The 27,211-nt window shown below is 35.3% G+C and overlaps 1 protein-coding gene across 15 annotated transcripts in view; it reads right to left on the bottom strand.

The window, feature by feature from the left end:
- Positions 1-27,211, bottom strand: part of LOC136033585 (microtubule-actin cross-linking factor 1-like) — a 136,004-nt gene that overhangs the window by 59,912 nt on the left and 48,881 nt on the right. For 12 of the 15 annotated variants that reach the window (XM_065714349.1, XM_065714353.1, XM_065714351.1 and 9 more), the window contains 6 exons: positions 23,243-23,551; positions 16,361-16,699; positions 12,025-12,450; positions 9,789-9,947; positions 7,636-8,019; positions 2,097-2,249 (listed from right to left, as the gene is read on the bottom strand). In XM_065714349.1, coding sequence (XP_065570421.1) covers positions 12,097-12,450; positions 16,361-16,504 — 498 coding nt within the window. In that variant the 5' untranslated portion in view covers positions 16,505-16,699; positions 23,243-23,551 and the 3' untranslated portion in view covers positions 2,097-2,249; positions 7,636-8,019; positions 9,789-9,947; positions 12,025-12,096. The other 3 variants (XM_065714341.1, XM_065714343.1, XM_065714354.1) reach the window with 3 other exon arrangements.

The following is a 27,211-nucleotide window of genomic DNA, read 5'->3' on the forward strand; positions in this document are numbered from 1 at the left end:
CTACAACTTAAATGTGGAAGCCTTCTGAAGACTTAAAGCTGAAAACCCCAAATGGGGAAGCCTTCAGCTAAGCATATCATTAACGATTTTGCAGCCTTCTGAAGATTTCGCTATTAAATGATAAACTAACCTCCAACTTAAATGGGGAAGCCTTCTGAAAGCTTCCAGCTGGAAACCCCAAATAGGGAAGCCTCCAGCGAAACATATAATTAACTATTTGTGCATTCTTCTTGCGTTTTCTCTATTAAATGACAAACTAACCAGCAACTTAGATGTGGCAGCCTTCTGGAGGCTTCTGGCGAGAAAATCCAAATGTGGAAGCCTTCAGCTAAGCATGTAATTAACTATATGTGCAGCCTTCAAAGACTTCAATATTATATGATGAACTAACCTACAACTTAAATGGGAAAGCCTACTGAAAGTTTTCAGCTGAAAACCCCAATGGAGAAGCCTTCAGCTAAGAATATTATTAACTATTTGTGCAGCTTTCTGATGGTTTCACTATTATATGATAAACTAACCTACAATGTAAATGGGGAAGCCTTCTGAAAGTTTCCAGCGGGAAACCCCAAATGGAAAAGCCTTCAGCTAAGCATATAATTAACTATTTGTGCTGCGTTCTGAGGGTTTCGCTATTAAACGATAAACTAACCTACAACTTAAATAGGGAAGCCTTCCGAAGGCTTCTAGCTGGAAACCTCAAATGGGGAAGGCTTCAGCGAAGCATATAATTAACGATTTGTGCAGCCTTCTGAAGAATTCACTATTAAATCCTAAATTAAATGTGGCTGGGCTCTAAAGCATGTGGCCAAAACTTCACATTCCTAAATTAAATTTGGCTTAGCTCTAAAGCATGTGGCCAAAGCTTCCCATTACTAAATCCTAAATTAAATGTGACTTGGCTCTAAAACATGTGGCCGAAGCTTCCCATTCCTAAATCCTAAATTAAGTGTGGCGTGGCTTCAAAGCATGTGACAAAAGCTTCCCATTCCTAAATCATAAATTAAACATGGCTTGGCTCTAAAGCATGAGGCCAAAGCTTCCCATTCGTAAATCCTAAATTAAATATGACTTGGCTCTAAAGCATGTGACCAAAATTTCTCATTCCTAAATTCCTAAATCCTAAATTTAATGTGCCTTGGCTCTAAAGCATGTGGCCAATCCTTTCCATTCCTAAATTCTAAATTGACACGTGGCAAGGATAGGAAGATTTAAATGGGAGAGGAAATAAGACTTCTTCCTGCAAAGAAGTGAGTGGCTATCCTTGAATTGTAGTTTTCGTTGTCTTCTGTTTTTTGCGCAATTTTTCAGGGGTATTTAAAAAATTAAAAACTTAATAACTAATGCAATCTTTTATACACATCTTAACAAAAAAAAGCTTTAAAAAGCTAACTAACCTATAAAAAAGATGTTTGTGCTACCGGGGTAGGAGGAGTTCAATGAGATAGTCAAACAGAGCTTCTTTTTTCAAAAAATGAGAATGTTGGAATTGTAGTTACCTGTTTGTTCTGGCTTTTGCTCCCCCTTTTAAGCAGACTAAAATTAGAATTGTTAAACTCTACTGTGTTTGTTTTTTTTTTCAAGGAGGGTGGATTGGATCAACGGTAGACACTTGAGGGGGGGGGGCAAAAGCTTTCGATCAAATGTAATTGGGGGGGGGGGCAAAAGCTTTCGATCAAATGTATTTAATATTTAATCAACTTAATGAGTTACTCATTGAGCTAATTATTTTGCTCTCTGCAGGCTTTCCCATTAATAACCAAATATTTTAACGGAAACGTTTTTAATGATCATTGATTTAATCTTTTTGTTTTTTCTTTGATGGTTAAAATGGCTTTCGTTTCTGTCTGTGCTTTCTATTCAAAGTGCTAAGTGTACCATTGGGCATGTACATCGCTGTTCTAGCAAAAAAAAAGAAGCTAAATTGATTGTTTAAAGCTCTAAAATGAACGTTCGTAAACAAAAGAACGCTAACATGAACTACAAATCGAAAGTTTTCACTGACGTTGTTTTTTTTTTTTTGGAGATTTCAGAGAATTTACATGCAGGGAAATAAAGGGAAATCACGGACATGGTAGATATACTGTATCACGTACCTGCAAATCTTTCAAGGAGGCCAAAACGTTTTGAAGTTCGTCCCAGATTGGTTATGCAATGGAAAGGGCTTCTTCCAACGATCTGCCTCGCTCAAATGTAGCATTTACAACATTGTCCCAGAGTTTTGAAAGTTTATCCATCTTTCTTGATATCTTCAAGAAAAAATAAAGTATATAATGTGGTGTCTAATGATTGTCATATTGACAAAAATCACATATTTATGTCACAAAGACCTGTATAACCCTGCTATTACAATTATGGCTAATGACTCACGGTTATTTTACATTAATATAAAGATATCATAAGCAAAGTAACTTTGTAATGAATTTCATGGCAAGGTAAAAGTAAACTAGGAAAACAATCTTTTTTTATTGTTATGATACTTTCGGTAATTTAAGATACTTTCACCATAAAATATGGTTTAATGTGCTATGGTAAAATATATTGGAAATGTGTTTTGGTTTATGACAGTCATAAGCATATAAAATCCCAAAATTTAAAAAACGAACAAGTCAATGTTGGGGGAGGGGGAGAAGAAATAATGAATTTTTAATATATAATGCATATATATAGAATATATATCGACAATACATTTAGTCAACTTCAAGATTTGAAATATATCCAGAACTCAACCTTAATCTCATGGTAAGTTTGGAAAACACTGAAAAAACAAACTTGTAGTCAATACCAAATTATCAAAAATTAATGCCAAAGGTAATTTGACGACTATATCATATTCTGATTAGATTCTTTGAAATATAAAATAAAGAATAGAACATATTATTTTGAATTTGTATAAAATAGATTAATAATATATTCCTTTTTACCTTATTGAAACAGGAGCTTAATAAGATACAAGAAGTAAAAATACCACAGGCATTAAAATAAAATAAAAAATTGCCTCCTGGATCCGCCCTAAATTTATTAATTCTTGAAAACCATCATTTTCTAAGATTTTTGTTGTGGTTATTAATTATCAATGAAGTTTTAGAACAATGTCACTTTTCTATCAGTGTTGCGACGTTGAACTGTCAAAATAAATAAGCAATTATGTAAATTCGACATTATTAAATTCCAATTCGATCTTAGCGCCAATCCGGCATCGAACACTTGTTTTTTCTTGCTAGAAAAACACGTAACTTTTTTACTAAATATTTTAAAGTTCATTTCGAAAATATATATTAAGATTTAAGGTCAAATTTTTGCAACAACTTGTGGTTGCCTAAATTCTTCAACCAGGCTTCTTTTATTTTTTAATTCAGTGCCAACAACCACCAAATTAATAATTGAATTTCTGTTTTTTTCTGATCGGAGGTTGCGTCAATTTGTCTTTGCCTTTGGTATTACAAGGTAAAAAAAAAAGAGAAGTAATATTGATATTAAAATTCTATCTTAGCACAGAATTTGGATCAAACACTTGTATTTACAAAAAAAATCTCGTGGATTTTTTACTTAAAATTTTTCAGTTTATTTCGAAAATATATAGTAAGATTTAAATTCGCTATTTATGCTACGGCTTGTGATTATCTAAATTCTTTCATGCTACATCTAAAAGTTGCGTTCTGTAAGAAAAAGAAGTTTCCTTTGTGATAGTTATTTTTTATTTTTTGTATACCTTTAAGGGCTTTGCCAGGTTTAAACGGTTTTTTCTCTAATAGCGACACTTTTAACGGCAGGATCAAATTTTTAGGGTACTTTAATAAAAAAGAAATGCTGTGTACCTTCATAAAAAAAGTTTGCCAACCAAATGTTTGTGTTCAGAAATTCCAGCGGTCATTTTCTGGAATAAATAAAATTTTGCTCATAAGTACCAAGCACAGTGAAAACAAAATCCTTTTTTTATTCGTTAAGTTAAAAACATATGAGTATATTAAAAAATAGAAAAAATTGGTACTTGCGCAGAAATGCAGTTTTCACTTCTAATGAGTGTCAAATTTCAGAAAAGAACAGAAAATTGGTGAGAAACTAACAAAAATTAAAAAAAAACAAGAGCTAGGAGCTCATATGGCACTTGTGACGAGGCGAGAAGAGCTAAGAGCCAAGAGATCATAAGGTATGAGCTCTAACAAAATTCTATGAATCAATAGATTGATTTAAAAACAAAAATAAGAGGCTTAATACCGGTCAGGATTTAGAATAAGAGCTCTGAGTCACGATGTCCTTATATATATCAAAATTCATTAAGATCCGATCACCAACTCGTAAGTTATAAATGCCTCATTTTTTCTAAGTTTTCCTCTCCTTTTAGCCCCCCAGATAATCGAATCTGGGAAAACGACTTTATCAAGTCAAATTGTGCACCTCCCTGACACGCCTACGAATTTTCATCTTCCTAGCACGTCCAAAAGCACCAAACTCGCCAAATCACTGAACCCCTCCCCCCAACTCCTCCAAAGAGAGCGAATCCAGTACGATTCTGTCAATCACGTATCAAGGACATTTGTTTATTCTATCCACCAAGCTTCATCCCGATTCCTCCACTCCAAGTGTTTTTCCAAGATTTCCCCCTCCATCTCCCCCAATGTCAAAAGATTTGGTCAGGATTTGAAACAAGAGCTTTGAGACATGAATTCCTTCTAAAAATCAAATTTCATTAAGATCCGATCATCTATTCGTAAGATAAAAATACCCCAATTTTCACATTTTCCAAGAATTCCGGTTTCCCCCTCCAACTCCCCCTAATGTCACAGGATCTGATCGGAATTTAAAAACAAAGAGGCCTGTGGTTTGGCAGATAAATTGGTCTACATCACTGACCGCTATGTGGGTTAGTATGTTTTAGTATTAATGAGAACATGTCAGTGATGTAGACCAATTTATCTGCCAAACCACAGGACTCTTTGTCACCAACAAGGATCATAAGAGCGGAAGCAGTATCTGAAAGTATCTCAAAGCCCGGTCTTTTTGCCACAATCTCTTCATGCAATAGATCGTGTTCCTAGGTCGCGGTTGAAACTTTTGTCTTCATCGGTAGGTACCACTTCCATATCCCTAATTTTCTTCTCATTTTTATCCAACCATTCCATCATAGGAGATAATTGATCCTGGAAGGGATTGAAATAACTTACTCTATGACGCAGAAAAGAGGCAGAGGAGGATGAAATAAGTTTTTCAATTACCTTTTATATTACGTATTGTTTATTATATTATTTTTATCCATATCCCTAATTTTCTTCCCATTTTTGTCCAACTATTCCATTAAAGGAGACAGTTGATCCTAGTAGATAGATTATTTCAAGACATGAAAAAGGGAAGAGGAGAGGAAGGGTAAGGATGGTGAGGAGGGCCAGGGAGAGGAGGGTTATTTTTGATAGTAAGAAACCTATAACAACAAACTGAAGCTACGCAAAGATCAGAAGTCTACGGAAAATTTAAAATGGTGAATGTAATACGATAGTCTTGAGTTAGTCAGATATGCATCTGCAAAGGAAAATAAATAAGATTCTTGTTTCCAATGAATTTTGTGACACTTAACTGTGTCGAAACAAAAACGTTCCAGTTGACCATTAAATTTATTTAATCCCTCACTTAACACATAATTTCAAGTCCCCTTGCCCCTCCCTCAGGCATCTCTCTTACTCTAAACAAAAGTCTCTGCTTCATCCCCCTAAATGTTGCAGACATTGTTTTTTGGATAGCCTGGATGCAAACAGTGTCTTTAGATTTAGCTCCACCCTCTACCCCAATTAATAGTTAGATGTCCACTTTCAAACAATTGGGGGAGCGGAGGCTTTTTCAATTTTTTAACAAAGATAAAAATAAGGTATTTTTCTTTTAATCTAGCGGGGAGGGGCTTTATATATATATATATATATATATATATATATATATATATATATATATATATATATATTTTTAATAAGAAAAAAGAAAATAACCAAACTCTAAGGGACACAATTGCAACTAGAGGATTGAAGTAATTTTTCAATAGAAAATTAGCTTCAAAAAGAAAATTCTAGCCTATAGAGGACTATGGTTACTAATACGATGCAGTTGGTGGCATGTCAACATACATTTCAGTATTCACTAAAAATGTGCTACATGCTCCAACGTAGGGCTGCGATTCCAAACGTAGGGTACAGGCCCAACCCATACGAGAGTACAGGGTAGTAAAAAGAGTCCCTCCTTCTAGATGAAATTTTCACCTATAATTTGTCAACAGGAATTAAGAATATGGTCTCTGTTTCGACCAGCAAATTAAAAAAATAAGTTATATTCAATATTTGTGGCTTATAGAATAAATATCAAGCAATAAAAGTTACGTTTTTAGAATTAGAAGAAATTCAGCTTTCTATTAATGTCAATAAAACTGAAAGAATGAAAGGATATATATGTGAAAATAGGATAATAGGTATTTACAAAAAGAGGTCTTTCTAGATAAGTCAATAAACTAATTATTTCAAGTGTTGGATCCTAAATAATTCTAATAATGCAAATATTGAAGCATAGCTTAGAATTTTAGCTATTCATTGATACATATAGTTCTTTTCAATTCCTATTTGGTAACAACGTGTGAGGGTTTAGTTTTACATGATTTTGTTCAATTGGATATAGGTTTTTTAACCTATTGTACCTAATTGTACCTAACACATTTTTATTCAGTGTTGCTAAACTTTACTCCTAACCCCTATCCCCCAAATGATAAAACTGAAAAACACCCAACAATATAGCTGAATCATGGGCAGGACATGCACCCTTCGGCAGACTATACTTTACAGCCCTAATTCTGAAAACAACCATATAGCGATCCTGTGCACCCTTCGGATGACTATACTTTATACCATTAATTCTGAAAATCACATTTTCATGTAATTGACGTCACATTCATATTCATTTAAAGAACAGAAAGATACATGACAGTATTGCAATGACATCATACATTGAGTAAAAGTATTGTATTCAAAAAATATTTTTCATTGTTACAAAATAGTAAGCCATTAGTACGTCTCGACGAAGACCTGAAAAAATATACCAAGTTGATGACGTTTTAACCTTCCTTCAGATGAAAAGATGTAAAATTTTGGATAAAAAAAATTTAATATCCCAACAAAGGCATCAGGATTTTCGCAATCCATAGATGGGGTAGAGCCAAAAATCATTTGGGAACCATTGCTCTAACTAATCAAGCTTAACAAGTCCAAACATGTAGATCATAGAGTGGCTGTAAGAGTGGCTGTAGAGATAGAAGTCCTTAGGATAAATTAAAATCAAAACCAACCTTAAAAAAAACTAAAATAAAAAGGACCTATCGAATAGCCATTCAATTTCTGGTGTTTTTATTCAGTTGCCCTTTCATTGTTGCATGGAGAGGGCTGCCCTTCCATTCGATTTGAATAAATAACTTGAATTTACTCATCTCGATCCTGTTATAATCTAGCTAAAAAGATTGAACATAGTTACTAACTCTTCCCTCTTTTCGTCTTCTTCTTTTTAGGGGGGGGGGGGGGTCTGTCGAGGCCAATTTGTGACCCATATCCAAAAGACCTGACATAGCATACTGTCGACAGAATATGAAGAAAAGCATGAAAAAAAACTTACCAAGAATTACTTAGCCACACTCATAGCAGTGTTTAGGGCCTGCATTCTTTCATCAGTCATCTGGCTCAAAACGTCAAATCTGGCTACTTGCTCTTGCATCCTTTCTTCCAAATCCTTTTTTCTCTTTTGGTTCAAGTTTCGAGGCTAGGTCGTGACCCATATCCAAAAGAGCGGACATGCCGTGTTGCCGATTGAATAAACATTTCATTAAAAATTTCTTCTCTTGAAGCTGTGCCTTGACAAATTTGTAATCAACTGATGGGGTTTTTTATTGGTGACTATTTCTTCGGTGTCAGATAGCCATTTGGCAAGACTGTCTAAAGCTTCCGTGAACTTACCAGATTGAAGGAGACCTTCATCCAATTTTCTCTCTCATTCGAACAACTAAAAAGAAAAATTGTTTAAAATTCAGACGGTCCTGCATTATAATGGACTAAGTTCCAAAAAAATAGGTTTGAGATAATCGTAGCAAGCAACATCCAAAGCTAAGTGAAAAGAATAAAATCTATTATTCTTAGTTATAGTTCCAGTTGTAGTTTCTTATACATACCAGCAACAAAGCTTGTTGGATGAGAGAACTAAAAAATACACAAAAAAAACACATAGAATACTTAAATCTGAAATACAACGAACTAGCCAGCGTTAGTCGGGAATCCCTAGCAATTATTTGGCATGTTTTAGGTATGACATATGGTACTCTTTATCACATTACCGCCAATGCACCCTCCTTCCCCCCACAATCTCCCCCCGCCCATGTTTATCAGATAATACCACTTTCCAGTATTTCCTACTCCAAAAACAATACGTTAAAAAAAAAAAAAAAAAAAAAAAAAAAAAAAAAAAAAAAAAAAAAAAAAAAACCTGCTACGCGGCAGACGATGTAACAAATACGCTAGCGAGCATCTAGCGATAAACACAAAAACAATCTTGTATAAATTACTTCAGGATATACGATTCAAGAGCAAGAATGCTCAAATTCGTGCCCCTACATGAAATGACAAAAAGAACTAATATTTAATCAAATTTGAGAACCTGTAATTGAATGGTTTCTTTGAGAACCCTCGGCCTTAAAGCGTAATTATATCGAGTTACATACAGAAGGCCAGAGGAAGGGGGGATATTCAGAAAAATATTGATGCAAAAACACAATAAAATGAAATTTCATTAAGATTGATTTATTTCAGCAGTAAATTAACAAGCACAATAAATAAAGGAAAGAAAATTTTTAAGGGACGATGGACTTACCTAGAAAAGAATCCAAGCCAACCATTTAATAAAAAGTACTTCCATATAACTTTTCCCATATTTTTAAAAATATAAGAAATAGTGAAATGAAAACGAATTTAGAATGAATAAATTTATAATTAAATTAAATGAAAGTATTGAGAACCGGTAAAGCTTTAATAATACTGATAAAATGATAGAAAAAATTATAAACTTAAATAGACAAAAATCACAAACGCTATAAAATATAAGAAAGAAAAACCCTCCTTCCTAATCTATTATGTTTTCAGATAAGTATAATATAATATTTCAAGCACAAACATAAGACAGAATGATGCTTGGATACGGAGTTGCCCAAGGTGTTGCTCGAGATGTGCGAGCTGTCTTCTCACCTCAGACGGCAACTAGTTTGGACTTTTTTGGGACTTAATTTGGACAAGGAGATTTGGACTTCCAATTTTTCATAGGTGCAAAGATTGCGAGTCAAATAATAATTAATTGATTTAATCCCTTATTTGGGGCTTCATTGAAATTGACCAGGTTTTCATTTATACGAAGACAATGGCGTAACCTTGTCAAAATCTTTAGGAAGGGGGGCAAAGTTGGAGCCAACTTTTCCAGATCAAGTGAAAAAGACAAAAAATGAACCAAATAGTACCAAAAAGGTAAAGATATACCTGTTTCTGCAGAAACTTAAATTATGCAAACTTATCTTAGTTTTGATAAGATTTTCAAAAAACAAGATTTTAGAAGGGGGGGATAAACTGGGTTCTAGGGTGGAAACCGAGATATGGGAGCGGCAAATCTGGGTTTGAGCTTTGAGCGGCCTAAAAAATGGTATTTTTCAAAATCTAGGGCGGGGGCATAAAAAACTAGGAAGGGAAAGCTTCCCGCTTCCAAGTGACACTCCTGAAGAAAGATGAATTCACCTTAGCCTTTTATGTGTTCCATTTCTCATTAATATTCTCTATATCACCTTCCAATTTAGTAGTGGTTACGCCTGGTGCTGCAGATTAAACTAATCCCTGACCAGTGTTGGCTTCCAGGACGGTTTCTTCCAATGAGTTTCTCAGCTTCTCACAGAACTCCTAAAATATTATTTAAAATTATAAAGAAAAAATTATTCTTTAAATCGTGTAAATAAGGATACTTCTACCAATTCAAGATTTATATTCCCTGTATATGTTTTTGATATGTTATTGTCTTTGCGCTCAAGCGGCTTTAATTTTTCAACTTAAGGAGTTAGTCATTAAGAGATACAGGTCTATCTATCGACCGAATTATATTTTGGAATTTCTAGTATACGTTTATATATATATAAAAAAAAACAAAAAAAAAAAAAACAAGAAACCAAATAACGAGGGTAAATTTTCGTCTAGTGGAGAAGAAGCGCGATGAAAAGACAAAGCAAATATTTTTGCAAGAACCTCTGTGCAAAAAAAACTGTTAATAAGACAGGGATCGTATTTACTTTGCATTCCCCTCTCCTCCCTCATTATTATAACAACAAAATAAAAAGGTTTCTTGGAAATGGGAGATTTTTACTATTTTTGAGCAAGTTTAGATTAAACTCTAGGGAAACGTCTAAAGGAGGTTTGAGAGGGTCAATCATTTTGACCAAAAGCTTCCGTGAATGGATTGACTAAAGTCTATGAACCTATTTGACGCTTGGGTCAAGCGTTGACTGTGACTGATAGAAAGTTTGAATGACTCAATCATTTTGACCAGACACAGTGTGTTAGATTAGCTTCAATCGAGATTGAAGGGTTTGATTGAAGATTCGATTGAAGCTTGAAGCAAAACCTTCAAGACAACCTTCAAAAGCACACATCAATCGATTAACGGAAACTTTTGATCAAAATGGTTGACCATCTAGGGCCTCTTTAAGTAATGTCATAACTTCCAGCTTGGTGAATAGATGGTACCCATGAAACTAATCTGAAATTATTATTATCCATGATCTCTAGAATAGTAGCAAACCCACGTGTTTCACAGGAAATATAAAAATGAAACATTTCCGAGACCTTTAATTTTAGTCATCAATTTTTAGGACATTTTTATTATAAATTTTTACATTTTATTTTGAACTTTACCTTTTTTGAAATACTAAACTAAAATTTATGATCAATATAAATTTTACCGTATTTTTCGCTTGAAATATTTGTTGAGATAATTTTAATGTAAACTTATACGAAAAAAGACGAAATTCATACTAAATCAGTTATATTTTCAAAATGTGAATAATTGGCTATCAATAGATCACCTACAGGTTATAGTTTTTTTGCTAATAAAAACCATGGACAGAATTAATCTAAAATTCAAAATTTGAAAAATTTTCTTTTTTTCAACTTTTTTTAAAATTCATCATCAATGTAACAATGTATATACGTTATTATATCACGTACACCGTACATAACATCACATATAACATATATATAAATATGCAAAATGTATTTTATATTCTTCTACGAGCGTTTCCAATCGATTAACTTAAATTGGGTGAAATCTTAGAAGAACTGTCTTTTTTTCATGACTTATTAACTAGCTTAAAATTTCTCAAGTTTTTTTTTATATTTATCCCTTGTGATACAGGAAAGAAATAAGAAGAATAATAAAAGAATAACGGTAAAAGCATGAAATAGAAAAAATCTGTTCATCCCTCCTCGATATGTTCCCAATATATAAATAGTATCTAGCCGAACTCGTCAAATATTTTGGCTGAATGATTTCTCATTCAGTTCACACATTTATCAACAGGTATTCCCCTAGACTCTTCGGTGAACATTTGGAAAAATTCATACGGGTTACGATCTCAGACTTCAAAGTAACCAACAGTTCCTCTAAATCGGATATTATCCATTACAAGCAATGATTTTATCCCCCCCTCCCCATTCTCTCTGGAAGCCATAAGACGACAAAAAAATCCAAAATTTCAAGTCAATGCCCAAATTCCCACTTCAGTTATCTTTTCCACTTTCCCATCTACAATTTTCCACTTTTGTTATTATTTCCACTTTTGTTATTTTTTCCACTTTCCCGCTTACAATTTCCAACTTCCCACTCACAATTTTCCACTTTTGTCATCTTTTCATTGCAATACACCAAAAAACTAAAAATGAGAAAAAAAACAAGGGAAAATCATTAAATAAAAACATCTGTTCATACCTTGAACTCAGCTTGTTGCTGCCTGATCAGCTTTAAACAGCTTTAAACTTCACCTCTTCATTGGAAGCATCTTCAATACTTGATCAAAACCTTATCCAACAGCCCATAGAAACTTTCCAATTTCCCGAGAACTCTTTCCAATTCATCATTACGAGCTTTCGATCTTTCTTCCAGCTTGAGTATATGCTTTTCCATAATCGTAATCTGATCTGTACTTGATTTAATATCTCTCCCCTGTTTTGTCAGTTTCTCACTTGCGCTGCGAGTCTCCTCAAGATGGTCATGGTACTGCTGCAACCGAGCGAAAAAGTCAGCCACCTGATCCAGCTGTGTTTGAACAACTGGCAACAACCGAGCCGGTGCTTCCACACTGTCAAATTCTTGCTCCAATGAAGATAGATCAACTGTGACAGATTTGAGCACCTCCTATAAAACAATTAATAAGTATCACATTTTTTCCGTAAACAAAATGCTGTTTTCCTTGAAGACTCACAAAAGGGGTTTCCAGCGACAGATACTGGCGGTATCATTTTCGGTAGCCCAATACCTTGTTGATAAAGCAAAAAAGCACTGGGCTGTTTACACCATTTTGGCCGCGTTGTGCAACACAGATATACAACCAGAACACAAACAAGGCTGTCTTTAGTGACAAAATTGGTTTTCGCAAACCGCACCAAAGATTCTGAAGACCACTTAAACTTTCTAAAGCTGCTTTCGTTTTAAATCAGTGGAGACACGATGCTCAACTCTCTCTTTTCAGAATTCTTTTAAACTTTCCTTAAGGGCCCGACACACGTAACTTTTTCAGGAACAGAATTCACCAGCTCAGTGGGCAAACGATAGTGGTACAAAAATAATGCCCTTTTCGCGAGATATTCAAATCTAAACATCATGGACATCAAGAGTCAACTGTAGGTTATCATTAGTTGCATGATTGATCTCAACTTACTATTTAGTTCTTTTATCATTATTATTAAGTTCCTTCATGATTGAAATTTTTATTCTTTTTAATTTTCTTTTTCATTTAGAAAATTTCATTAAATTTTAAGGTTTTTCCTTATTAAATTATGAAGTTCTTTGATTATTAACTGTTTAATTACTATTATTATTTAATTCTTTGATTTTTCTGCTGAAGAGAAGGATTTTTGCTGCTGAAGATTGAAGACTTTTTTTTTTATAATCATGATGAAATTTGGCACTGTCTTTGTAAGCTGACAATGAATATTAGAAGATTTTTCAAGCTCAAATCGACACCGTTCTTTGCAAATCAACAACGATTTTGGTAAATCCACACCGTAAAAAGCTACATGCGACCAGCCTTTTATTTATCTTCTATTGGCTTTGCAGTTTTATTTCATCTTAGATGGAAAGTTCACATAAACATCTGGAAACTTCGCTGTCACGCCTACAGGATGTGTCTGAGATAATTGTCAAAACCATTTGTTAGGTTTTTTATAACAGGGAGGATCAGCAGAACATCAGCAGAACAAAACGAGGTTGTTTTGATACTGTTGACAAATATTCCAGCACCTAGTTTACATGCACCGCGGTTAAAAAAAAAGACAACAAATTGCAAACATCGAAAAAAGTAAATTAGACAAAAGATACAGTACACTCAGCCATACATTTTTATTATTATTGCAGAAATTTCACAGGACTAATAGCTTTCGGTAGGTAACTCAGAAGTTTCATAAATGCTACGAACTTGCATTTTTGTGTATTTTTTTTTCTTTTAAATTTAAGCTAATAACTTTCGGTAAATAACTTGAATTATCATAAAATATTGTATACTTGTGTTTATTTGTTTTTGTGCATTTTACTGTTCTTGAAATTACAATACTTTCATTAGACTAATAGCTATAAAATGTTTTCACTTTTTTTTTTTTCTAATAAGACGCTTAACACACACAAATTTTATTTTTTGTCATGTTTATATCAATCAATCAATTTATTAATACTAAAGAAAACTATTACAAAAGTAAATCAATTAATAGGCCCAAGAAGCTATGCTTGTAATGGGCCACAGAGCACAAAAAAAAAAAAAAAAAAAAAAAAAAAAAAAAAAAAAAAAAAAAAAAAAACAAACAAACAAACAAACAAACACTGGAACAAGACAAGATTTTAAAAGAAGAGAAGTGACATACAAATTGGGATAGAATTAAAAGAGAGACAAAAATTATTTAACTGGAAAGACCCGACGAAATAATGCATTTGCAGAAAGAAAAAGAGGGACATCCAAAGGGATGGAGTTCCATAATAGAATTGACTGATATACAGGAGACCTCTGAGCTGCTGTAGAGGATCGTTTTGGTAAAATAAATCGTCGAGAAGAATTACGCAAAGAAGAAAAGTACCTACCTGAGCCTGTCCTTGAGAAAAACTGCTGCAGGGTCGGTGGAAGAGTACCTAGAAAAGCAGAATGCGCTAAATAAAGAGTATTTTTACCTATAATATGATCCAGCGGAGCTATTCCAGTATCATTATAAAGATCAGAGGAAGGGTAAAGCCGAGGGAGAAGAAAAGTAGCCTTCACTGCCCTATTTTGGGCTCTTTGAAGTGAGCAGAGAAGAGATTTATTAGTATTGCCCCAGACAGAGCAGCAATAAGAAAGGTAAGGATGAATAAAAGCATGATAAAGAGAAACCATAATATCAGGAGGAAGAAATGAATTAATCCGGTGCAACATTGAAGACTGGCGGAGTATTAAGGAACGGGTGTGAGTTATATGCGGTTTAAAAGAAAGAAAACAGTCAAGATACACACCAAGAAGTTTCACCATAGTAGCTTGTGGTATAATATCATTCCCAAAAGTCAGGGTGATTGGCTCCCGTACGTCTCTCATGCGGTAAGGGGTCCTAAAGTTGACAATGGCACTCTTTCGGCTGTTAAGAGCCATTTTTTCAAGATATTTTAGTGAGGGATGAGACTCCTCCCCCCAGGGATGGTTTGAGGGTTGGCTCTGAGAAACAACAAACATAGTAAAAAAAACATGTGTAGATGATGATTTTTTATTTTAGAATAAGTATTTTTACCTAAGGTTACGAGGGATATGTTGTCTCTTTGTCCATTTTTTAGGTTACAGTCTAGTTTATTCCTTCTTAAGAAATAAACAATGCAACAGCAAAATATTTACTTAGACTCATAAATGAGGAAAAAAGGAAGAAAACCTAGCGAACTTAACATTCGATAAAGGACTATGTCCATGCAATAGGAGGGAGGGGTGTAATAAAACTGAAAGCGAATACAAAATTGGTAATCTTAGTATAACATTCCCTTCTAAACTAGCTGCGAAAACAGATCAATTTATCAACCTTTATGGGAGGAATCAATTTATCAACCCCTTGGTAGGAGAGCGGTAGGCAACATTCTCGTGTGACACTGGAGTAGTAGGAACAAATAAACACCTACTACTGCTAATGTCAGTCAACGTGTAGCCACTGGCCGTTTTTGCCAGCGCCTTGACCCTAAGGCGGAATATTCTTTGGGATACCCGGCCGAGACTGGACAGATTGAGGTCAGTAATTGCTGCCCAAACGGTCAATCCTCCTCAACATCTGAAGGGCTGACTGTGGCATAAGAAAATATACCTTGAAGAACAATCCAAGGTGGGGAAAAGAGGTTATCTTATTAGAACCAGTTCTGAGGATCAAGCACTACAACCGCTGATCGCTGGCTCTCCCCTTCAATCTTTCCTGCCCAAGCCGGTCTGAAGCTGGTGAGTGGGGTTCTCAAGTTCAAGGAAACAATGGTGGATACCTTGGCACTACCAAGGAAGGCTTCTATGCCTAAGAAAAACAGATAGACGAGTCCTATTTCAAATACGCTCGAAAAGGCCCTAATAGCCCCCTGTGTTTGGAAGTGGATGCAATGTGCCTTTGTAGCAAGAGCTTCAATAATTGTTTAAGCTCATCCAATGATAACAACAATTATAATAATAATTCCCTCTTCTGAACTAAAACAGTATGATGACAAAATTCTTCCTTCACTAAGTTTAAAAATTTGTAATATTGGATTTTCCAAGTCTATTCCAGTTTAACTGCGTCCAAGCACAGTTCCACAAGGATACGTTATATATTTTAGGTATATAGAAAAACATCTTTTTTGGTATTTACATTGAAAAAAAAAATCCCTTCTCTCAATTTTGAAAAACATATACCCCTCCCCCAATAATTTAGTGAATTAACACCCCTGAGGGTCAGTAGAGCACTTACTACGACAAGAATAAAAACCTTCGTTTTCTATTAAGACTGAGTATAGTCTCAGCCTGAGAACCTCAAATGACACCTCTACTTAGGAACAATATACTTTCAATTATTTTACTAAAATAGAAACTGACCAAAAATTCAGCTGCAGCTTCAAATACCACTTGCAAAGCAGCACATCTTTCTTCAAGCTGCTGGCGCAGGTCTGGATATCGTCCCCTAATAGCTTCAGCTTGGTCTGCAATGACAGGCGTTTGATCCATGTTTGTATGCACCATCTACAAGAGCTTGTGTTGTTCCATCTAGTGCGACAAGCCTCTGATCGAGAGCTTTAGTTTCCTCTAGAATCGCTTTCATGCGCTCAAGCATTTTATGATCTCGTCCAGTATCGCCCAACGCATCGTGAGGGGAAAGACGATCTTCACATCTCTAAAGGGAGTGATCCAAGTCGCGAAGTTGTTCATTAAAGTCGCCTGTAAAACGAAGCGTTACAATTGTAAATCATTGTAAAAAATTGTAACAAGAAATAGGAGAACGATGAAAAAAGCAGAAAAAAAAAGTTAGATTGTCAAAATTTTGCGCCATTTAAATAAGTGGATTTACATCTAAATGATTATCATCAAATATTTCCTTAACAATCATCCAGGATTTATACGGTTTTAAGCAGATTTACGGTCTTCAGAGATACAAGGCAATTTGCTTTCGTGGCATTTTGTTCTGAATCAAGACGCATGTCCGTTAAGTAAAATATTTACACCAGAACAGCAGATTAATCAGCCAGCAGAGAAATTTAAAAACGTTGGCTACTTTTTCGTACAAAAATAAAATAAAATGAAGAGAACAAAAATGACAAACCAAACAAGAATAATTTTCACGACACGTGTAGCCAGTATGGTTTTAGAACCTATCTATGCAAGCTTTTTCTCCTAGTCACTTTACACTTCTCTTTATCCGAGAGTCCCTTTCAAGAGATTTGGTTTTCAAGTTAGATACATTGACTTTTCGTGTGCTTTTACTTGACTTGACTCCTGCTCCATGGTAAATGGTGTAGAGTGTGCTGCAAGCTTAGTCCTTTAACCGTACCGATCTGCAACTATGAGCTGAGGGGGAGAGGCTTGTTAACGATAATGTGTGTCATTTTGAGGAACTTATTTAAACTGCCCTTCCACCTTGTCCAAGATCTGCCCCTCAGACGCGACCAACCATACAATATGGGGTAATTCGACTAGGAGCTGCCGGTGGAATACAGATATGCCAAAATCATCCGAGGGTTCACTCGGCAACCTCAGTTGAGAATGGTGCTTGATGAACAGGGGCAGGGGCAGTTGCTTTTGTTACTAATAAAATCAATCTTCGGTTTTCCGCGATTCTGGTTTTTTCATCTGACAGCCTTCTTTCGTACTCAGGATAACATATTCAAGGGACCGTGTCTCGGCCAAATAGAGCAGAAGTGAACTTAAGGATGACTTGAGCCTCTCAAACTGACCTGCAGATCAATGTGAGCAAATCCAAGGTAATGTCAAATGGCGTTATCACTTTGCTACCAACAGGTCTTAAATTCGGGGAACTCGAAACAGAAGAAGTCAGTAAATTCAAGTATCTAGTGTAGGTAGTACAATAACTCAAAACGGCAGTTGCGACAGGGAGATGATCCTTTGAATTACGCATTCAAGTTCAGCATTCTCTTAATTAAATAGTATTTTGAGGTCTAGCAAGTATTCTCTGAAGTTGAAGCTGCGCTTATTCAACAGCAATAGAATCTCTGTATTGACACTAGTACACGAAATTTGAAGTCTTTCTAGATCTGTACATAAAAGATTACTAGGAATTTGGAACAATTGCCTGGGAAGAATGCTTGTGACAATTTGTGTTGATAGAGTAACTAGTACTAAGATTGTGTTTCTCACCGAGCAACCTCAAATAGCCGACTAAGTGCGACTTAGAAGGTGCCGATACTGCGATCAAGTGACTCGTATGAATCAAGGGCGACTTCCCAATGAAGTTTGGTGCTGGACTCCTCTGGGCCTCCAACTGAGTGGTAAGACAACAGACCACTATTGATCGTTCTCTAGAAGATGAGGTAAGAATTATAAAATCATCGCTTAATGAGCTGTGGTCTCTTGCTCAGGATCATCCGATGTGGAGGTCAACCACTCCTGCCCTATTTACGACTAGGAGTAGGGATGGCCCAAATCTATGTAACAACCCTCTAAAATGCCAGCTACTTGTAAATCTATAAGTGGCACTAATACTGTTTTAAAAGAGAAGCACTTGTTTTGAAAATTGGTGTTTAAAGAAAAACAAAAGAATCAACAGACTCAAAAAGAATCAAAACAATCAAAAGTATCCGATTTTTATGCTGATTTCAATTATATAAGTTTCGTCTAGTTTATTCTTATCCATCAAAAGTTACGAGCCTGAGAAAATTTGCCTTATTTTATAAAAAAAAAGAGAAGTACCCCCTTACAGTCATATAATTTTAATGAAAATCACACCATCAGATTCGGCGTATTAGAGAACAGTACTATAGAGGTTTCAAACTGCTGAACAGCAAATGGAGTTGTTTTCTATTATAAATTGACTGCTAGATTTTTTCTTAAATTTTTAAGGTATATATGTTATCGAGAATGTCCAAAAATGGTGTATGTTGGCTTTCGCTGGTGAATGTCCAAAAATGGTAAATTTCGGCTTTCACCGGTGAATGTCAACTAACACCAAATACGTCAGCGAAAGGTCAAATATTTCATCACATTCTTGTGAATTCGGACCTTCACCGATGTATGTCGACAATCACAGATATAATCTAGTGAATGTCAAAAAGAGAGGAAAAAATCCCAATTCTTAAATCCCAATCCTTATCTCTAACTGAGAGATAAGATAGGAAAAAAAAATCAAATCCTTATCTCGACCTGGATTCAGTCAACTTTGCCGATCTTATGCAAAGTCTGTGTCAGGTTTGATGCAAAGTCTGATGATGACAGCAACGTTTTGTTAAAACGTTTTATCAACGTTTTGATAAAAAAAAATTTCCAATACCCTGACTTATCTGGAACGGATACTGCAATGAATTGGCATCATAAAGAGAAGTTATTTGTAACGTTATAACTAGGAGAAACAAATATACAGTATTATGTTACAAACGAGAAATTGTTCAGTATACTTTAAGAAGCTCAAATCAGAATAGGCCACGGAGGAAGAAGACGTATGCTTAACGAGTTGCAAAATAGATGCAAAAATATGACATATGAGGTTGTAATGTTGTAATTAAATTTATGCAAACATTGACAAATGAAACGAAGTGCACCTAAGACCAGCATTGTGAAACCAATGATTTTTTCTAGTTTAAACTCAAGACACCAAATTGATCTGATAGATTTGCAGTTAAACCGAAATGGCAAATTTAAGTTCATAATGATATATCATTTAACTAAGTTTGTTCAACTACGACCTTTGAAAACAAATAGGGCAAAAGCAGTAGCACGCCATGTTCTTTCAATATTTTCAATATTTGGTGCTCCAGCAATATTGCAATCAGATAAGGGTAGAGAATTCAGCAATCAAGACATATCCAGAATTTGCGCTACGTGAAATTTTTTATTACTGTTATTTCATTTTCTCAATAAAAATGTCCAGAGTGCTTTACATGCTTAATCATTCCTCCCAGAAAGATCGGGGGAAAGCGTATAGCGACCTAATTATGGAAAAGAAAATACAAAGCTCAGAAATGCTAAACATTCACAATTAATCGATATTCAATATCCACTATGAAAGAACGTCAATAAGTCGACAATGAACGTCGATATGCACTGGTGGAAGTCGGGAATTTAACAAATATTTCAGAAATCAAACAGTTCGTGGTAAAGAACTGTAGTAAGGAGCGACAACGGCTCAATAGTAACCAAAACTCTAAAAAATGGAATTTTGGTACCAATAGCTACATCAAAAGAATCACATTTTAATGCTGATTTTAAATATATAAGTTTCATCAAGTTTAGTCTTACACATCAAAAGTTAAAAGCCTGAGAAAATTTGCATCAATTGAGAAAATAGGGGAAAACACCCCCTAAAAGTCATAGAATCTTAACGAAAATGACACCATCAGATTCAGCGTATCAAAGAACCCTACTGTAGAAGTTTCAAGCTCCTATCTACAAAAATGTGGAATTTTATATTTTTTCCAGAAGGCAGATCACGGATACGTGTTTATTTGTTTGTTTGTTTGTTTGTTGTTTTTTTTTGTTGTTTTTTTTTCCATCGACCCAGTTGTCCTAAAATGTTGCGAGAGGGCTCATTCCAACGGAAATGAAAACTTCTAGTGCCCTTTTTAAGTGACCAAAAAAATGGAGGGCAACTAGGCCCCCTCCCACGCTGATTATTTTCCCAAAGTCAACGGAACAAAATTCTGAGATAGCCATTTTATTGAGCGTAGTCGAAAAACCTTATAACTATGTTTTTGGGGAAGTTAATCCCCCAAAGTCCCCGTGGGAGGGGTTACAAGTTCAAAACTTTGACCAGTGCTTACATATAGTAATGGTTATTGGGAAGTGTACAGGCATTTTCAGGAGGATTTTTGGTTGGAGCCAGGGGTTGAAAAGAGGGAGATATGCTGGGGGACCTTTCCATCGAGGAATTTGTCATGGGGGAAGAAAATTTCCATGAAGGGAGCGCAGGATTTACTAGCATTACTTAAAAAAAAACAATGAAAAAATAAATATGAAAACGTTTTTTTTTCAGCTAGAAGTAACCAGCAGCATTAAAAATTAAAACGAACATAAATTATTACCCATATGAGGGGCTCACCTCCTCCTAATACCTCACTCTTTACGCTAAATTTCTTTCGTAATTTCAACTATTTATTCTGCAGCTTTTGTGATTCAGGGGTCATTCTTAATGAATTGGGACAAAATTTAAGCTTTAGTGTAAAGAGCGAGGTACTGACGAGGGGGCGAACCCCCTCATAAATGTAATAAAAACATGAGAATACAAAAGTTCTTTACGTAAGCTAATTTATAAGTTAAGTATATCTTTTACTTATAAAAATATTCGTAAAAAATCAAAAGTTCTAGCTGCCTTTTTAATTAACCGAAAATCGGAGGGCAGCTAGGCTTCTTCCCCCGCCCTTTTTTTCTTAAAATCATTCGATCAAAATTATGAGAAAGCCATTTAGCCAAAAAAATAAATATACAAATTTCGTTTTAATTATTCCTCAGCGGAGAGCCAAAATCAAAACATGCATTGATTCAAAAACGTTCAGAAATAAAAAATAAAAAAAAACAAGTTTTTTTAAATGAAAGTAAGGACCGACATTAAAACTTAAAACGAACAGAAATTACTCCGTATATGAAAGAGGCTTTTCCTTCTCAACGCCCCGCTCTTTATGCTAAAGTTTTTTACTGTTTTAAAACGTAGAGTTGAGAAAAAGAGTCAAACTTTAGCGTAAAGAGCGGGGCGTTGAGAAGGAATAAGCCTCTTTCATATACGGAGTAATTTCTGTTCGTTTTAAGTTTTAATGTCGCTCCTTACTTTCATTTAAAAAACTTGTATTTTTTTTTATTTAATACACCAAGCGACTATATTTTTGTTGATATTCACGGGTGAATCTCGACATTCACGGTTACATATATAGCGTAAGATACCAATTGACCAATCAAAAAATCAGACTTTATTTTCACTAATACTTTAAATTTATATTTTGTATTCTTATAATATTTCCAATGGTAATGTTATATCATCCATAAGACAGTATTAGATATAAATAAAACTAAAATTTTTTCAGATTTCAACATAAAAAAAAAAAAAAAATATTTCAAAATCATGCAGGGGTAGGGGTCTTCAGGATTGAAGACCCCTTGGGTCGGGTCCGTATTTGTTGTATTTTTCGGGATTGTTTGAGGATAGGGGTTCAGGATAGGGATTACTAAGTGTAGTCTTCAGTGATTACTATCCTGAAGTCTAAGACATTAACGTGTTACGCAGCCTCTATGAGCCTTGGGGAAGAAATCTCGAGCCCAAAACAAAGCTAGGTATTGACAAAGGGATGCACCCCCTCAATGTCTCCACGGTCATATCTCCATAGTATGCTTTTAAATTTGTCTGTTGAAGACTGATACGTTCAGAATGGTTCTATAGTATTTATACTCTTTATCGTAGTTTTTTGTATCACTAGACCCCCTCCTCTTGTCTTAAAATTTCTAATTTTGCCTACAGAAAAATTAAAGAACATTGACCCAAAAGTTACCCCAAATAAAAAATCTCACGGAAAAATTACCTAACCAGTTAAATGGAACATTGAGTTGGAAGACCCCCCCCCAGAGAAAAATTTAGCTCCTCCCCTATTTGGCCATCTTTCCTGAAGAAAAAATGCCCTCATCAAATTGGAAAACGAATATTTTATTGCAATTTTATAACTTAGTGATAAGAGTCTCATCCAAAGAGTAGTCAACCTTAATTTGCGTTCCTTTTTTTGCAAATCAAATAATAAAGTATGAGAGCATTTTCATAGCTTTGAATTGAGTAGCTTGAAGCTTTACCTTAATAACCGTTGTTAATTAATAATACAAATTAAAGGCATTTTCTCAAATAAGCCTAAACGTAATGCCACCAAAAAAACGAAAATTGAATTAGGGGAACAGGCCCCCAAAAATACGACAAGAGACAAGTAGTACTGTCCTGTTCTATACTCAAGATCTTAAAATTTGCCACATATTGGACAAAAATATGGATCGTTCTGGGCCCAAACCGTCTTTCGAGATCTTTACTCGAGCGACAAAATTCTCTGGTATTCAGCAGTACATATATTCAAAAAAATCTGCTTTGTCTTTTTGTTTTATTCATGGACTAAAAACCACTTGCGTTTGTGTTTTTTTTTTGTTTTTTTTTTTTTCATTTCTTGTGTTCCTTCATATATAACCAGTGTGAGCTTAGAACGCGTTCCCATATTTGAGATACAACCTATTGATAACCATTGTTAATAGCCTACAAGCTTCGAAAATAAACTGAAAAAAAAACAAACTTACCAACAGCGTCTACTTCAGCTAATAGAGGCCAAAGAGCTTTCAATCGATCTTCCAAGGCATTGACATGTTTGAGTGCTTCCTCAATATCCCCCTTCACAATGAACAGGTCATCGCAATCATCTGCAAATTTTTTGCACAGCTTCCAAGCAGCTGATTCAAATTAGCCGAAAACTGCTTACTCATACATCTAGCAGCATTGAGTAGCTTATGACGATCCTCTAGTTGACCCATCAGATCTGTCCACTTCGAATTGATTCCGTTAACTCGATCATGAATTTCTAGCTTCAGAACTGTTTCGATTGGTAGATTCTATAAGTATATAAACTAGGTTATCAAGGTTTGGGATATTTCTCTCCTGTTCTTTAAATTCATCATAGAGAACTCGAACTTGTTGAAGCTGATTATGGACAGAAGGGGGTCTGAAGCAACCGGGCAAAGGACACCCATCATCTTGCCTTTGGCTGAAAGCCAACTGTTGAAGTAATCGCACAATTCTTGGAACTCTTTTGATTTTTCTAGGAGATCAGCGTGAATCCATCTTATCCATCAGATCCTTCCATCGACTACTAATGCCATCTATATTCTCTTTCAAGTCAGGCACACCAGAAGTTTCGGGCTTTCTTCAAACTAGTTCAGAAATTTGATTCTCTAGCGAGTTCAGCTGAGGTTGTTAAGACATGTGTCTTCCTACAGATTCTTAAAAAAAAAATAACTCCTCATTTGTATTTATTTGCTTTATTTACTACATTATTTTACTATTATTTACATACTTAATAAAAATAAATAACCAAAATTTGCTTTATATCATGTACATTGTTAAGATGGAGGGACAGACGTGGATCAACATTATTGTATATTAATTTAAAGAAAAAAAGATTTCTTAACAATGCAATTTCTTGTAATCAAAAGGGTGAAAAGAGAGGCAAGTAGACTAATATTGTTTATATTGTTATTGACAGTTGTTTATTTTTGAATACATTATTATTTTTAGTAAATATAAGTTAGTAGAATAATATCTCTTATAGCCCAGGGACGAGTTTAGCCAAATCCTGGCATCCTTTTTCCTCTGCAATATCCGACTGCAGCATCCCCTAATCTTTTGATATATTTTATGCAGCTTGAAGAAAGAAAGCTTCATTCGAATTTGAATGCAAATTACGAATTCTATAATAGCGTCACATAGGAAATATTTATCACTTAACGGTTTCTTTAGAAGTCCGCCTTTTAAATGTGTGCTTATATGAGCCGAGGTACAATCTTTACTGGGTTTCAGCTGCTGCTGTATAAAAAAGAAAGTGGTTTAGTAAGAAAACACTTAAGGCCATTGTTGTGCAGTAATTTAAGTGGAAAAAGAAAGAAAAACCAAAGCAATCATTGTACAGTCATTAAATGACTGTGTAGTCATTGAAATAACTGTGCAGTCATTCACATTAAAGATGAACGAACAATTCTAAGTAATCATTTTACAGCCATTCAAATTACTGTGCAGTCATTCGAATCAAAGAAGAAAGAAAAAAGAAAAAAAATTTGGCCAATTACTGTGTAATCATTTACATCAAAGATGAACGAAAAATTCTAAGTAATCATTTTACAGTCATTCAAATGACTGTGCAGTAGTTCAAATCAAAGAAGAAAGAAAAAAATAAAGACAATTACTCTGCAGTTATTCAAATTACTGTGCAATCATTCAAATCAAAGAAGAACGAAAAAAGTTAAAGAAATTACTTTGCAGTCATCAAAACCAAAGAAAAAAGAAAAACTGAAGGCAATTATGCGCAGTCACTCAAATGATTGTGTAACAGGTTCAAATCAGAAGAAGAAAGAACAAATTAAGGCAATTAGTGTGCGGTCATTCAAATCGAAGAAGAATCTTTAGGCAACAAGAGCTAAGAGCTCTTATGGCACTTGTGACGAGGTCGGAAGAGCCAAGAGCTCATATGGCATGAGCTCTAGCAAAATTTTAAGAATCAATGGATTAATTTAAAAGGAAAAGTAGATGCTTAATGCAGGTTGGGATTTAAAATAAGAGCTCTGAGACAAGAGGTTCTTCATAATATCAAAATCCATTAAGATCCGATCACCCACTCGTAAGTTAAAAATACCTCGTTTTTTCAAATTTTTACTCTCCCTTCAGCCCCCCAGATGGTCGAATCGGCGAAAACAACTTAATCAAGTCAGTCTGTGCATGTACCTAACACGCCTACCAATTTCCACCGTCCTAGCACGTCCAGAAGCATCGAACTCGCCAGCGTACCGGACCCCTCCCTCTAACTCCCACAAAGAGCGCGGATCAAGTCTGGTTATGTAAATCACGTGTCAACATTTACTTATCCTATCCACCAACTTTCATCCCGATCTCTCCGTTCTAAGGGTTTTCCAATATTTCCAGTTTCCCCCTGCAACTCCTTCAATGTCATCAGATCGGGTCGAGATTTAAGAGATTTAAAATAAGAGCCTTAAGACATGAGTTCCTTCTAAATATCGAATTTCATTAAGTTCCGGTCACCCATTCTTAAGTTTAAAATACCCCAATTTTTCTAATTTTTAGAATTAACATCCCCTTCAATTCCCCCAAAGAGAGCAGATTCAGTCTGGTTATGTCAATCACATATCTAGGACTTGTGCTGATTCTTCCCACCAAGTTTTCCAAGATTTCCGGTTCCCCCTCCCCCCAAAGACACTGGATCCATTCCAAAGACTCTTTCCCCTCCAACCCTCTATGTCCCCGGATACGATTCGGATTAAGAATTGAGAATTAAGAGTCTTCTATATATCAAGTTCCATTAAGATCCAATCAACCATTCGTAAAATACCTCGATTTCACGTTTTCCGAGAATTCTGGCTAACCCCTCCAACACCCCCCCCCCCAATATCATCGGATCTGAACGGGATTTAAAACAAGAGTTCTAAATCACAAGATGCTTGTAAATATTAAATTTCATTAAGATCTGATCACCCGTTCGTAAGTTACAAATATCTCATTTTTTCTAATTTTTACGAATTTCTCCCCCCCCCAACTCTACCAAAGAGGGTGCATCCGGTCGGGTTATGTCAGTCACGTATCTTGGACTTGTGATTATGCTTCTTACCAAGTTTCATCCTGATCTCTCCGCTATAAGCGTTTTCCAAGATTTTCGGTTCCCCCTCCCTCCCCCCAATGACGCTGGATCCAGTCGGGAATTAAAACGAAATATCTGAGTTACGAGGTCCTTCTAAACATGAAATTTCATTACGATCCAATCTCTCGTTCGTAAGTTAAAAATACCTCATTTTTTCTAGTTTTTCGGAATTAGCCTCCTCCCCCAGCTCCCCCAAAGAGAGTGGATCCGTTCCAGTTACGTCAATCACTTATCTAGGATTTGTGCTTTTTTTTCCACCAACTTTCATCCCGATCCCTCTACTCAGAGCGTTTTCCAGGATTTTAGGTCCCCCCCCCCAAATCCCTCATTGTCGCTGGATCCGGTCGGGATTTAAAATAAGAGCTCTCAGACACGACATTCTTCCAAAAATCAAATTTCATCAAGATCCGATCACTCCTTCGTAAGTTAAAAATACCTCATTTTTTCCAATTTCTTAGAATTACCCCTCCCCCCTCTCAACTCCTCCAAGAGAGCGGATCCGTTGCAGTTATGTCAATCTCGTATCTAGAACTTGTGCTTATTTTTCCCACCAAGTTTCATCCCGATACCTCCACTCTAAGCGTTTTCCTAGATTTTAGGTTCCCCCGTACCAACTCCCCCAAATGTCATCGGATCCAGTCGGGATTTAAAATACGAGCTCTGAGACACGATATCCTTCCAAACATCAAATTTCATTAAGATCTGATCACCCGTTCGTAAGTTAAAAATAACTCTGTTTTTCTAATTTTTCCGATTTACCGTCCCCCCACTCTCCCCCCCCCAGATGATCGAATCGAGAAAACGATAATTTCTTTATTTAATCTGGTCTGGTTCCTGATACTTCTGCAAA

Source organism: Artemia franciscana, chromosome 12 (genome assembly GCF_032884065.1).
Source record: "Artemia franciscana chromosome 12, ASM3288406v1, whole genome shotgun sequence".
NCBI classification, from domain to species: domain Eukaryota; kingdom Metazoa; phylum Arthropoda; class Branchiopoda; order Anostraca; family Artemiidae; genus Artemia; species Artemia franciscana.